Source organism: Cetorhinus maximus, chromosome 14, assembly GCF_964194155.1.
Source record: "Cetorhinus maximus chromosome 14, sCetMax3.hap1.1, whole genome shotgun sequence".
NCBI classification, from domain to species: Eukaryota; Metazoa; Chordata; class Chondrichthyes; order Lamniformes; family Cetorhinidae; genus Cetorhinus; species Cetorhinus maximus.
This window is the reverse complement of record NC_135892.1, coordinates 72,165,467-72,181,216: the sequence shown is the minus strand read 5'-3', so window position 1 is coordinate 72,181,216 and position 15,750 is coordinate 72,165,467. Positions and strand designations below refer to the sequence as shown.

Below are 15,750 nucleotides of genomic sequence, written 5' to 3'. Positions count from 1 at the left end.
GGACACAGAGTGCTTCAGCATCTGAAGAGTTGTGAATGGTGCTGAACGTCACAGAATCATCCATGAACATCCCCACTTTTCTCACCATATTATGGAGGGAAGGGCATTGATGAAGCAGTTGAGGATGGTTGGGCCTAGGACACCACCCTGAGGAACTCCCGCAGTGATGTCCCAGGACTGAGATGATTGATTTCCAACAACCACAATCATCTTCCTTTCTGCTAGGTATGGCTCCAACCAGTGGAGAGTTTTCCCCCTGATTCCCATTGATTTCAGTTTTGCTAGGACGCCTTGGTGCCACACTTGGTTAATGGTGGCCGTGACCTCCAGGGCAGTCACTCTCGCCTCATCTCTCGAATTCAGCTCTTTTGTCCATGTTTGGACCAAAGCTGTAATAAGGTCAGGAGCTTAGTGGCCCTGGCAGAACCCAAACTGAGCATCAGAGAGCAAACGTTGACCTGTAGCACTTCTATACTAGTCCATGCCAAGTTCTATGAAGTCGCAGCTCTTTCATTGCTTATCATGAATAACCTTATTGCAGCAGGGCACACATTTGAGCAGGAGCTTAAAACAAGCTTGGTAACTCACACCTTCAAAGGCTTTTACAAATAAAATCATTGTAACACAACCTAGCTGAATGGTACATGGTTGCTCACTGACGCACAGGGTGAGTTATAAGACCATCAACAACCTCTCTCCTTTGAGGAATACAGTGGCATTGGAAAGCTGTGCCATGTTGCTGTTGCTTTTAATAGAAGAGGGGATAAAGTGATAGCTATATTGATCCATGCATTAACCACCTCTTTAATACATTTGTGGGAAGCATTTCGGCTGATACTATTGATGATCCATTTGCTGAGGGAAAAGGGAATTTTTTTTTTGCCACTATCACTGCCATCAGCATGCAACAGGTTCGCTGCAGGTCTTCTTGAAATAAATGGCACAGAACTTCCACTAGTTTTTTGCGGAGCCCAAAGCCTATGAGCTAGTTTCCCACACAATTGTTGTGGAAATTTGAATGCTAAGAAGTCCAACCGGAAACTCAACCACTGCCAATTTTCATATAGGAAAATCAGGGAGCACTCAATTGGGTCTGGAAGGAGGCCAGGGTAAGCCTCCTGTGCAAGCTAGCACAGTCCTATTTCAATCGCTGGGCTTGCAGCTCTTGGACTTTTTTGATTTTATGAGATTCGGTGCCATATGTTGTCCAGCAAAAAAATGCACTTACTTACAAAAGCATTTGCCTCTTGTAGTCTCTGTGAAAGAAAAACAAGAGCTCCAATTTACTGGATGGGTGGCAATCAAGGCCTATAACAAATCTTCCTGAACTTGGCAGCACGAGACCGGGCAATTTTAACACCAATACATTATCTGCATTTTTCAGCCACATTCCAGCCTGAAAATGTAAAGAAGCCTTTAGATGGGTGGACAATGTCCAGCAACAGGAAGCTGGTGTTGGGCAGCGGAAATGGACCTAAACATTCACATGTCAATTAAGTTATAGGGGGAGAGCCTGAAGTCGAGGAGGTCTGAACTTTCTTGATGGAACTTGGAGTAGCTGTCCTGTTCCTTCTGGCTCCATAAGGAAAGATTTTTTTTAAGACTTATCTTTTTGGGCCTCTTCTAGTCTTGATTCCTTTTCCCTGTATATGGATGTAACAGAAAAGTCACTAATGGCTTCTCTACTCTCACGTACAGTTAAAATAATAGACAAGCCCCAATTACATAATTGGAGCCCAATTTGCATATTAATGAAGGGCCGCATCATTAAAATTGCAAACTGCAAGGCATTGCAAAGGTTGGGGGGGGCTGGGGGGGTAGAGGTGCGGGGGTGGGGATGGAAGTGAGTGACTTCCTTGGGTGATTATAAGTGCCTGACTAGTTCCTGCCCCATTATCTTCCACCCATTGGATGCCTGCCAGTATGTGAGATAAATGGAAAAGTTTGACTCTGAGTTGCTGTGGCAACATGCACATTGTAGTCCAGAGCTATGAATAGTGATGGTATAGGACCCCAGTTTTCTTTCCATTGCCTGGTTGAGAGGATTTTGAGGTTGATATTCTGATGTCATCACGCAGGTCTCCGGTAATATGGTAGTCAGGCGGGTGCTAAAACTGACAACCTGCCTGCTATTTTAAAAAAAGAACTAATGAAAGGCCCATCCATCTTGTTAACAAGCTAATAGACTCATATTTTACATTGCCCAAGCCATTTTTCGTTGGGGCGCACATGAAAAACATTTGGAGTTAGTTATGCCAGATATGAGGAGGCCTTGCAAGAGCAGATAGAAAGGCTGCAAGTGGGACTATGGCTGCATTCCACAGAAGAGCCTGCTGGTGAAAGTGGGAGAGTTTCCCAGTGCTTTAAGCACATTCATTCATCTTTTTCATCCTGCAAAAGGAGACATTAGCAGGGAAGGGGTTTAGAGACAGGGCTAAACTGACTGTTGATCTGCTCAAAATGAGATTTAGATGTCTGGACTTTGCATGTGGTGCACTGCAAAATTCCTGCTTGTGTCTCACTCATTGTCCTGGTCCACTGCGGGTTACACAACCTGCCGCTCCAGAGAGGGGAGGCCCTGAGCGAGCAAGATATAGTACAGCGAGCTGTATCCTCTGACGAAGAGAAGTGTGATGAAGAGTCTTATTGCGAGGAGGGTGAGCCAGGCCCAGCTAGCTGCGGAAGCCAGTGCATGGGAGGTTTTGGATGCCAGTGACACATGTGAGTCTCTAATATTACGACTACTTATCTAGTAATGTGCAATTCGCTCTGCGAGACAATCTTTGCCATAGTCACCTCCCCTTTGTCTTTCCCAAGCATCAACACCAGAGCTGCCTGTGTATGTTCCAATGGTGAGGGAGCAAATGAGACGGAACAGAGGGACCCATGTGAGCACAAGCTCTATTGAAAGCATTTAGTCAATCCAAATCCAGATCACCGCATCACACACACATGAAACATTAATAAAGCCGGAGCAACCAGTGCAAACAACAGTAATTTAATACAAAATTAAAACAACATTTTTCATAACAAGCAGAACTACAAAATCATCCTTGTGAATCCATGTGTGACTAATGGCTGTTTTCTTGATTCTTTTCCGGGTGCTAAAGCATAGCGCTCCTCCCTCATTGCTGGTTGTGCTGGAGACAGGCTGCTGACCCTTATGCTCCTTTGCCTGGGATGACTTTGGCGGGCGTCCTCTGGTTGCCTGAGGCTGGAAGGTCTGCTGATAAGCGGCAGAGGTCTCATCTGTCGCTGTGACACTCTGAGGCATTTGTGTCAATGGCAGAGGGGCGGAGAAGAGGCTGTTCCCATCAGAAGTGCCCTGGGTGGTGCCCCCCTCACCCCCGATGGTGACAGAAGCTGCTCATCCACCACCGCCAGGTCCATTTGGTCCTCCCTGCTTTCCTGAGAGGGTCCAGGCACCTTGGCCCTCTCTCACCTTGGCTCTGGGCACCAGAGGTTAGAAATGAGTAGATGGAATGCAGGTCAGAGCACATACCCAGTATCCCATCAGTGAGCTGTTGGATTTGGCCCTCTATGACAGTTGCCAGTCTCTCATTGGAGGAAGCCACATGTTCTGAAGAGTGGATGATTGCAGAGCTCATGTCCTGGATAGAATCCTCCACTGTCCGTGCCAGTACGTGCAATCCCTCTGGAAGTTCTGCCACATCTCCACGTACCTTGTACAATACGTCCAGCATCTGTTACCTGATGGACGACTCCAGAGGCTTGACATCAACCTGGGGTTCAGCACCTAGGTTGCCTGCAGCACTCCTCCAAGTGCCAGAGGCCTGCACCATCTCAGTCTCTGACAGCTGGTCTTGCAATTGTGATGTGCTCTCACCAATGTGTGTGGATCCCTTTCAGCCACATTGCACATACCCATCGAAGTATGTGTATCTGCAGTTGTGCTAGGTGCTGCATAAGGGTATGATGGTGCACCCTCTGAGGCTTTCTCCTCTTCCTCAGCGGTTAACATTGACCTGCCCTCAGGGCTGGTGGCTGGAGCTGAAACAAGCAAGGATTATGAAGGCCATAATATAGGTGTATTGTATGTCCTTTACAGTCCGAAAAAGGAGAATTTACAATAGAGAACAGGGAAATGGCAGACCAATTCTGTCTTCATGGAGGAAGACACAAATAACTTCCCAGAAATACTAGGGAACCAAGGGTCCAGTGAGAAGGAGGAATTGAGGGAAATTAATATTACTAAAAAAATAGTGCTGGAGAAACTAATGGGACTTAAAGCCGATAAAGCCCCAGTGCCTGATAATCTACATCCCAGAGGGCACTAAAGGAGGTGGCCATGGAAATAATGAATGCGTTGATTGTCATATTCCAAAATTCTGTAGATTGGAGGATGGCAAATGTAACCCCACAATTTAAAAAAGTAGAGAGGGAGAAAACAGGGAATTACAAACCGGTTAGCCTAACATCAGTAGTAGGGAAAATGCTAGAGCCTATTATAAAGGATTTGATAACAGGACACTTAGAAAATATAAATGGGATTAGACAAAGTCAACATGGATTTATGAAAGGGAAATCATGTTTGAGAAACCTGGAATTTTTTATGGATGTAACTAGCAGAATAGTTAAGGGAGAACCAGTGGATGTGGTGTATTTGGATTTTCAGAAAGCTTTTGATGAAGTCCCACATAAGAGGTTAGTGTGCAAAATTAAAGCACATGGTATTGGGGATAATATATTGGCATGGATTGATAATTGCTTAGCAGACAGGAAACAAAGAGTAGGAATAAATGTCCTTTTCAGAGTGGCAGGCAGTGACTAGTGGGGTACCGCAGGGATCAGTGCTTGGGCCCCAGCTATTCACAATATATATCAATGATTTGGATGAGGGAACCAAATGTAATATTTCCAAGTTTGCTGATGACACAAAACTTGGCGGGAGTGGTGAGGAGGATTCAAGTTGATTTAGACAAGTTGAGTGAGTGAGCAAAGGCATGGCAGATGCAGTATAACATGGATAAATGTTAAGTTATCCACTTCAGTAGGAAAAACAGAATGGCAAAGTACTTTTTAAATGGCAATATATTGGGAAATGTTGATGTACAAAGGAATTTGGGAGTCCTTGTACACCAATCACTGAAAGCAAGCATGCAGTTGCATCAAGCTGTTAAGAAGGCAAGTGGTATGTTGACCTTCATTGTGAGAGGACTTGAGTACAGGAGCAGGGATGTCTTACTGCGGCTGTACAGGGCCTTGGTGAGATCACACCTGGAGTAGTGTGTGCAGTTTTAGTTTCCTTACCTAAGAAAGGATATACTTGCTACAGAGGGAGTGCAGTGAAGGTTCACCAGACTGATTCCTGGGATGGCAGAATTTTCATATGAAGAGAGATTGGGCCGATTAGGCCTGTATGCACTGGAGTTTAGAAGAATGAGAGGGGATCTCATTGAAACGTATAAAATTCTGACAGGCCTGGAAAGACTGGTTGCAGGGATGATGCTTCCTCTAGCTAGGGAGTCTAGAACAAGGGGTCATAGTCTCAGGATACGGGTAGACCATTTAGAACTGAGATGAGGAGAAACTTTTTCACTCAGAGGGTGGTGAACCTGTGCAATTCTCTACCACATAGGGCTGTGGAGGCCAAGTCACTGAATATATTTAAGGAGGAAATAGGTAGATTTCTAGACTCTAATTGCATCAAAGGTTATTGGGAGAGAGCGGGAGCATGGTGTTGGGAAAGAGGATTAGCCGTGATCACATTAAATGGCAGAGCAGGCTCGAAGGATTGATTGACCAACTCCTGCTCCTATTTTCTACCTTCATTTGAGTCAACTTACACGCACACACACACAGTCACACACACCACTCTTGGGTGATGGTATCAGGGCTGAGACCTCACCCCCTCAAAATTAAGACACACATTCCTCCCCAAATGGTCCAAAGTCATACCCATCAATGCTCTCTCCCTGCCACCTTCCCCAGTTTTCCCATCCTGCAACACCCCCACCCCTTCAGCAATATCTTTATAGGAGAGAGTCTTCTGCTTTTGGAATCTCACCACCCAAGGCCTTCCTCCAAACTCACCAAGGCCAGTGGTGTGACTCCATTGGTATTGTTGCCAACTCCAGCACCTCCTGCTCCAACAGAGTGAAAATGGCCTCCTCCTGTCCGCGACACCTCACAGGCATTATGTGCCCTCTTCTCCTGCAGATAAAAAAGGGAATTGTAATACATTGTAATGTTAGCTAACAGGTCTTGCACTTCAGAAACCTACCCCTCACTCCACCCCACCTACTCACCAGAATCCACCAGTACCATGCAGAGTGGCATGTCTGCTTCAGGCTGCCTTGTGCACTTTGCCAAGACACTAGGCAGTCCCACACTTGACACACATCACACCCTTCCATATAGGTCCATCTGCAAAATGACTGTACACTCACTCTGGCAGATCGTAAGAGGTAACGCAGCCTCTTTTGGCACTGCAGCCAGGTGCTTCGGATGACTCCATGACTGCTGACGTCCTCTGCAACCTCCATCCAAACCTCTTTGGTCTGGCGGGGAGATCTTCTCTTCCCATGGCCTGGCATGAGGATTTCCCGCTGATCACTCACCAACTGGAAGAGGACATGCAGTGAGTCAGTCCATAAGACCATAAGGCATAGGAGCAGAAATTAGGCCATTCAGCCCATCGAGTCTGTTCCGCCATTCAATCATGGCTGATAAGTTTCTCAACACCATTCTCCCGCCTTCGCCCCGTAACCTTTGATCCCCTTACCAATCAAGAACCTATCTATCTCGGTCTTAAATACACTCAATGACCTGGCCTCCACAGCCTTCTGTGGCAATGAATTCCATAGATTCACCACTCTCTGGCTAAAGAAGTTTCTCCTCATCTCTGTTCTAAAAGGTCTTCCCTTTACTCTGAGACTGTGCCCTCGGGTCCTAGTCTCTCCTACTAATGGAAACATCTTCCCTACGTCCACTCTATCCAGGCCTTTCAGTATTCTGTAAGTTTCAATCAACTCCCCCCTCATCCTTCTAAACTCCATCGAGTATAGACCCAGAGTCCTCAAACGATCCTCATATGTTAAGCCTTTCATTCCTGGGATCGTTCTCGTGAACCTCCTCTGGACCCTCTTCCAGGGCCAGAACATCTTTCCTGAGGTAAGGGGCCCAAAATTGCTCACAATATTCTAAATGTGGTCTGACCAGAGCCTTATAAAACCTCAGCAGCACATCCCTGCTTTTCTATTCTAGTCCTCTCGAAATAAATGCCAACATTGCATTTGCATTCCTGACTACCGACTCAACCTGCAAGTTAACCTTAAGAGAATCCTGGACTAGGACTCCCAAGTCCCTTTGCACTCCAGATTTCTGAATTCTCTCTCCATTTAGAAAATAGTCTATGCCTCTATTCTTCCTACCAAAGTGCATGATTTCACATTTCCCCACGTTGTATTCCATCTGCCACTTCTTTGCCCATTCTCCTAACCTGTCCAAATCCTTCTGCAGCCTCCCTGCCTCCTCAATACTACCTGTCCCTCCACCTATCTTTGTATCATCTGCAAATTTAGCTAGAATACCCTCAGTTCCTTCATCTAGATCATTAATGTACAAAGTGAAAAGTTGTGGTCCCAACACTGACCACTGCGGAACTCCACTAGTCACCGGCCGCCATCCTGAGAAGGACCCCCTTATCCCCACTCTCTGCCTCCTGCCAGACAGCCAATCTTCTATCCATGCTAGTACCTTGCCTCTAACACCATGAGCTCTTATCTTACTGAGCAGCCTCCTGTGCGGCACCTTGTCAAAGGCCTTCTGGAAGTCCAAGTAGATAACATCCATTGGCTCTCCTTTGTCTAACCTACTCGTTACCTCCTCAAAGAATTCTAACAGATTTGTCAGGCATGACCTCCCCTTGATGAAACCATGCTGACTTTGCCCGATTTTATCATGCACTTCCAAATATTCTGAAATCTCATCCTTAATAATGGACTCTAAAATCTTACCAACGACCGAGGTCAGGCTAATCGGCCTGTAATTTCCCATTTTTGCCTCACTCCCTTCTTAAACAGGGGGGTTACATTAGTGATTTTCCAGTCCTCTGGGACCCTCCCTGACTCCAGTGATTCCTGAAAGATCACCACTAACACCTCCACTATCTCTTCAGCTATCTCCTTCAGAACTCTGGGGTGTAATCCATCTGGTCCAGGTGATTTATCCACCTTCAGACCTTTCAGTTTTCCTAACACCTTCTCCTTGGTAATGGCCACCATACTCATCTCTGCCCCCCAACTCTCTTGAACATTGGGGATGTTACTCGTGTCTTCCACCGTGAAGACTGGCGCAAAGTATCTATTCAGTTCCTCCGCCATTTCTTTGTTCCCCGCTACTACTTCTCCAGGGTCATTTTCCAGCGGCCCAATGTCCACTTTTGCCTCTGTCTTACCCTTTATATATCTAAAAAAAAACTCTTGCAATCTTCTTTTATATTACTGGCTAGCTTACCCTCATATTTAATCTTCTCCCTCCTTATTTCTTTTTTACTTGTCCTCTGTTGGTCTTTGTAGGCTTCCCAATCCCCTGGTTTCCCACTGCTCTTCGCCGCATTGTATGCTTTCTCTTTAGCTTTTATGCTGTCCCTGACTTCCCTTGTCAGCCATGGTTGCCTCGTCCTCCCTTTAGTATGCTTCTTCTTCCTAGGGATGAATTTTTGCTGTGTCTCCCAAATTACTCCCAGAAACTCCTGCCATTGCTGTTCCACTGTCTTTCCTGCTAGGCTCATCTCCCAGTCAATTCTGGCCAGCTCCTCCCTCATGCCTCTGTAGTTGCCTTTATTCAACTGTAATACCGTTACATCTGATTCTAGCTTTTTCCTCTCAAATTGCAGGCTGAATTCTATCATATTATGGTCACTTCCTCCTAAGAGTTCCTTCACCTTAAGCTCCATTATCAAATCTGCCTCATTACACATCACTAAATCCAAAATTGCCTGTTCCCTAGTGGGCTCCAATACAAGCTGCTCCAAAAAGCCATCTCATAGACATTCTACAAATTCCTTTTCTTGGGATCCACTACCAACCTGATTTTCCCAGTCTACCTGCATATTGAAATCCCCCATGATCACTGTAACCTTGCCTTTCTTACACGCCTTTTCCATCTCCTGGTGTATCTTGTGCCCCACATCCCCACTGTGACCCACACAGTCGTGGGTCTGGGCCTCTCCATCTGCCCTTCCTCCATTATTCATTGCAGATGTAAAGCTGGAGAAGGCATTGACTGGGTTTCTTCCAACGTGGAGAGACAAACAGAGTTAAAAAGTAGAATATGATGTTTCTTTGAACACTTCTTATTCAGATTGGGAATGGGACAGATATGTTAAGATGTTCTTTTATCTTGGGCAAGGGTGCTGAATGAGACACAGCTGGCCCACTCATCACCAAAATGGAAAATGACTCTTACCTCTTGCTTCTCCAATACTTCAATGTATTCAGGCTTCTGAACAATCTTCTGACAATGAGGCCCTTCTTCCGCAAGGAGGTTTCTCCTGCAGCTGCCTCAAACCCATGCCAGGGTGCCTTGAATGGGCAGTTGTGACCGACATCCGGTTCACGGTCTGACCGCTGTCCCACTGGATGTCCCTCCCTAGAGGCCCGATTGGTTAGGCTACCCACCCTTCCCTCACCTAGTTTGTCGGCTTCCCGCCTGGTGACGCTAATTAGCCACAACAGCGTGCATAAAGGGCAGAGTAGGGAAGCGATGGACCATGCCTTCCGCTTCGGCCTCCCACACCCCACCCCAAAATGTAAAAATTCACTCCATGCTTTTTTTTACTGGGACATATGGGACTTACATTTGCCTATATATAGTTTCATACTTTATAAAATCTACTCTGTCTATCAGACAATTGTGTTGACATCATAAAAATCAATTGCAAAATAGTCCAGATTCCATACTCCTGGGAAAATTGCTGTAACTTTGTAGTGGACCTATCCACAGAACCCTGCAAAACCAGTGTAAATGTGAGAATGGAACAATCTATTCATTCAACACCTAAAACCACTCTAGTTTTATTCTGGCATGGGACTACTGGTGTGAAATTTATGAACTGGAACACTGAATTGTATTTTGGCAGAAACATTTGGCTGGATTTCCCCACTGGCCTCAGGAGTCTGATGTCAGTACCAAATGGAGGTCCTGATTCTACATTTACTGGCATCGCACCTGATGGCACAACCTTCCTGGAGGCAGCCTCTTAACTCCACTCTGTCCTATTAAGATGTTGGGTGAGCTCTTGATGCTGCCGGCCACACCAGGGGGCCAGCAGCTCTGGAGCTGCAGAAGCCCCATTGGGAGAGGTGCACATTGCTGAGGTAGATGGGGGCTGTGAGGGTGCCTCAACATGGAATGTCCTCAGACCCATGCATTTAAGGGTAAGATTATAAGGGGATAAACTGTTAGGCCCCTTGAAGTATAAATCTAGGTGCATTGCTTGGGCTGTGGATGTGACCTTTCCTGTCTGGGGGCCCCTCTTTGGGGCATGGAGCCTCTGGCTCTGATGGCCTCCCAGTCTGATGCAGGGAGGCTACTTCAATGGAGATGGCAGCCTCCATTAGTGGACCACTTCGCTGGTGGAAAAATCCCAGCGTACCTGCAAAATTGGACCAAGTTGGGTCCATGATCAATTTAATTGGCCACCTGCCTTTGTAGTGCTGGCAGCCAATCCATGACCCCACCTGACAATCAGAATTCTCCACAATGGCAGGAATACACCCATGAATCGTCATGATGCAGTTCCTCATTTTTTTCCTGGACCCCTCGCCTCCACGCTTGCCATCATGGGGCCAGGAATATTCAGCCCACTGGGCAAGAGATTTGCATCCATAATGCAACTGGATGCAGTGCTATGGAAGCTGGAAGTCCTCCAAATGGGATGCGCAACACCTCCAGCTGCTTCCAGTATAGCTCGCGTGGTGCCCCATACTGGAAAGGGCATCCACTACGTGCGCTGGAAACCTCCCATGTCATCAAACAGCAGTATGGGCTGATTTGACACATTTGGACCAGGTAGATCCATTCAACATATTCACTTGTAATTCACCAAGGAAGATGCGTTCAGCTGCAAAAGGGGCCCAGCATGGGCATTATTTAAAGATTCAGGCACCTAACTTACACCTAAGGTAATTTATTGTAACGTCTGCTGTTGCAACATCTTTGGAAGTACTGCGGTGTGGTTTTGGAGGTGGTATGATGAGTTCCTGGATTTGGCAGAGAGTGTTCCTGCATGCTCACAGGAAGGACAGAGGATTTGTTGACCTGTCTACACAAAGGCTACAACAGGTATGGGGGCTGCATTTGCAGTACCTCTGTGTCTGCAACATGACAGGGAGATGGGGCAGAGGCTATGGAGAAAGAAAGCTCTGCCCAATGCCCTCTGTCAAATTAAAGCCGGCCTCCTCCATGCTCCTTGATAGTGACAGGAAGCTGTGTGACAGGCCAGTCAATGCCGGTAGCATCTCAATGGGCATACTCATCAGTGTTCTCCTGTTTGTCACCCCATCAAGGTCTTCACCTGAGCATCCTCTAGCAGGGCTCTGTAATTTTGCCCTATGGTGTGCTGGCACAGAAACTATCCTTTTTTTTCCTGGCCTGGCTAAAGACCCGCAGGCTCACATTTCAAGTCAATACCAGTCTCTAAAGTACCTGTAGTTCCAAGATCTGCTCTGGTGGCTGTGAGAGTCAGATCAAGTGATGGGACCTCTTCATTAGAGCCATTGTATTCTCTCTCTCTTCCTCCTGGGCTGTGGCAGCTGGAAGTTTGGTGTCTGAAACCAGGAAATCAGAAAGGGTAAGGTTGGGTTGACAGCAAGGGAGTCGGATGTGAAGCAAAAGGTCCATGGTCACACCCTCAGCAACTCACTCACCATGTCAATTAGCAGTATGAGGGTGAACTGGGAGGTATGAAAGGACAGGAACATACTGTCATCCTGAATGTTCTCAGCAATGTTGAATGCCACAGGCTCTGTCACAGGCAGCCCCATAATGTGGAAAATGTGAAGGGCTCTGGAAATGCAGGCATCCTTCTCCCTCACTAATTCTGCTCCCTCCCTTATATTGTGTGCCATCTTGTCCTGCAAGAGTGAGGGAATGAAGTTAGTGATTGCTTTGCACTATGCTTTGCTGATGTGTCTGCCACAACAAAATAACCAGAGGTATGTGGAAGCAATGGGAGCTGGGTGCAAGGCTGGCATCATTAGAATGTGAGTGAGGATGAGATGGATTATCTGAATGCATGGTGAGTACCAAGGACTGCTAATGGGGGAGTGATGTGGATATGGTGCACTGAGAAGCGTGAGAGGATGGTGTTGTGGTGGGCCGGAGATGTCATAAGAAGATGCATTCTCTGACCTTGACCGCCCATGTGAGGTTATTAGACTTCTAGTGGCACTACTACCAGGGTCATTGGGGTCAGACTGCAGGGATTGACCTCTCTGACCACCTGCTCCCAACCCCTTCTGAAGGTTTGCTTTGAGGGCCTCCTGCACCCCCACAGAGACATGGCATCTTTCCTTCTGTCCTCTTCATCCAGTGCTCCATCTGTGAACCAGAAGTCCTCTCTCTTCGCTGGTGGTCTGTTTGTGCAACTCTTACATTAAGCAGTCAACAGCAGCTTCCACTGAGTGCATCTACCCTTTAAATGGGGCAGATTTACTTTAAGAGAAACAGACTGGCTGCACCATGTGAAATGAGCGAATGCTGTTCAACCCCTTGGTGGATGCTCAGGCAGCCAGCAGCCCGGGCCCCACTTGAACCAGTCAGGTAGATGAGATGGTACTGTCAAATTTGCATGTTGCCTACCTCCATGGCAACAGATGCAAGTAGGTCACAATCCCCGCCCAAAAAATGGAGCAGTCCAATTTTTAGTCCTTTGTGTGCATGGTACACATTGAGGCCAGTGCATAACTGAGGAACGGATACCATGAATGTTTGTTTGATACTGATCAGAATATCAGATTATGCTAACAACAATGTTCCTTCACCTTCAATACAACAATTCAAATGGAATATATGAAAGAAATGATGTATGCGTGGCAAAAATAATTTGTTAGTATGATTTGTAAGCACTTTAATTAGAACCTACTACAGTACTATATATGAACTTCACAAGAATTACATGCATCACATTTTTGTCAGCTACCAGCAATGCAACTGTAAAACTGCAGTTTATGACAGAATGATTGCTAACATCAACTGTCATAAAAGGTACTTCAACATTTGTGGCGCAGAAGCTTCCCAATGATAGTTAATTATTCGTATGCTAACAAATAACATTTGATTTTGGGCATGTATTTATGGTTTATTAATATATAGCTTTATATTTAGACATTTTATGTATTTTTTAAAAAAATATGGTTTATTACTGTGCAAAATGTATGTAAAAACACAAAAGTACATTAACATATTCACACATTTTAAAAACAAGTCATTCCTGTTTTTTTCTCAGGACAGAATTGGCATTTCCTACAATTTTCTACAAGTTTGACTTTAAATACTTAATTAATATGAGATTCCCATTTGAATATCCTATCATTGTATTTATGTTCCAAAAGAAAACAAATGAATAATCCTGTAAATATAATTAGAAAAACCATTCAATTTATTATCTAGTAATTAGAGAACATTGAATATTCCACAATAATTTCAAGACAATCATCTCATTTCAGTCAAATGAGATTTTCATCAAGCCCAATTTCAAATCTTGAGAAAGTTCTATTATTCAACCTGAGATGAGCTTCCTACCTGGTATTCACTGTGGTATCAGCTACCTTTCTACAATATACCACGAAGTTTGTAGGAATGTCATATTTATCCCATTTTATTCTTTATTTTGTTAGCAGTAAGAGTTATTCCACACCAATAGCCAAGATGCTTCAGTTAGATGGATTGTGATGTCCTTCTCACTAAAGGAAAAAAATCTTCTGTTGACTCCCAGAAAATACACATGCCAAATGCACTCACTAACATATGTATTCTATGTATTTTAAACTGCTAACTTTTGTCACTTTTTTATTGACCAAAGGCATTGTCATAAATTATGGACTGTTTATGAATGGAGTGTTAGTGGAAAACTCCTCTTCTTCACTTGGCTGTCACGTTAATGATCTAACACCGTGGAGTCTCCATAACTTTAGAGTTCAAGCTTGTACAGCTAAAGGCTGTGCATTAGGTCCCCTGGTGAGTACCTCAATTTAAATTCGCCTAGCATACGGAATGTCAGATGGCAGTGGATATCTGAAATATAATGATTCATATTGGTCAATACAAACCATCTGGCAGTGCATGACATTTTATCAAATGCCATTCACTGCTTGTTAAAGAGTTGTTAGACTGTACTTAGTACCTGGTCACTGTTCCAAAAGCACTTTATCAGCAATTTCCACTGAAACCCACAATCTTTTATGAATATAATCTGCTGGAAAAAAAATGTAATTTAATTCCTAATTGTTCCTGCTAGCCTTACATCTCTTTATTCCTCTGTATATGTAATTTTAATCTAAAATATTGCCATGTAATGTCTATAAAATTAATGTAATATAAAAAAAACACTCCTTTTCTCCTCCCGTTGTCTCCCTATGCCACATGCCAAGTGGGGAGGTTTGATGATACCTGCTTCCTTTTATCAGCATTACAGGCAGCATGAAAGCAATTTCAGGGTCTGGATTTTTCGAATGACAAGGTTTCGCAGTCTGCCACCTAAAGAGTCTGCAGAAATGCACCCCCATCATTCACAGTAGCCCCACAGATCGTTAAAGCTCCATGGAGCATTAATTGGCTGGAGACAGGATTTCCGCCCCTCACACGGGCAGATATCCCACCTCAGAGAGCTCTGTAGTCCCAGCATCACCAGTGACAGCAGTGGCCAGGACTGCAATTACAAGCAGTCCCCAGGTTCTAAGTACCAGGACCAGGTAAGTGCAGGGGTTCTCAAGTCAAGGAGGGAAGGTGAGGCCGAGGGGCAGGGTGTGAGGTGGGGGGGAGGGGTGGAGGACGGAGCTTTGATGGCGAGGGCAGTGGGGGAGGGAGCACCCCCTTGGGGGGCATACATTTGGTTGTGGGATGCCCAATGTGGAAAGGCCTTTGAGGGACGCACCCATCCTTCCTGTCCGAGGCCTGAGCAGAATGGTCTGCCGGGCTTTCCCCGACCCCTGAAGTCCTCTCACCGGCCTCAAATGAGGGTGAGTGGGCTGGGCCTCAATCGACCATGGCAAAATTGGGGACAGGTCAGGGTGGGTGGTAGAGCGGCAGAGAAGTCACCCAGAGAATTTTACAGGCACCTCTGCCTGTAAACCCACCAGCGAGGGCCTGTCAGACTCTGCCCCAGATGTTTTTGTCATCTCATTTTCCCTTTGGTGTAAGCAAGTAACTTCATTTCATGTTTTAAATAAACACATTGATAATAAAAGCATAAACAGTAATAAATGTGGAGATTCCAGACAGTTAATTAGTTTACATATGCTCAGTGAAATAAAACCAAGCTGGAAATATGCAGACCAACCAAACAAAATGGTATTTGTGATCAGCTGTTCTATAGCAATGATTAATTCAATTTGAGGAGAAGCGAAGGAGACTAAAGGAGATGAGAAAACAGCTGGGAAGATATAAAGAACAAAAGAAGGAAAGAACTTGCTTCATTCACAAACTCAGGTTATTGCAAAGCACTTTACAGCCAATGAAATAATTTTGAAGATAACATGGCAACATGATAACATGGCTGACACG

General features: G+C 45.3%; 1 protein-coding gene across 1 annotated transcript in view; it reads left to right on the top strand.

The window, feature by feature from the left end:
- Positions 1–15,750, top strand: part of ush2a (Usher syndrome 2A (autosomal recessive, mild)) — a 1,183,552-nt gene that overhangs the window by 618,245 nt on the left and 549,557 nt on the right. The window contains exon 39 of the mRNA XM_078556364.1: positions 14,051–14,205. Coding sequence (XP_078412490.1) covers positions 14,051–14,205 — 155 coding nt within the window. The remainder of the gene's footprint in view (positions 1–14,050; positions 14,206–15,750) is intronic.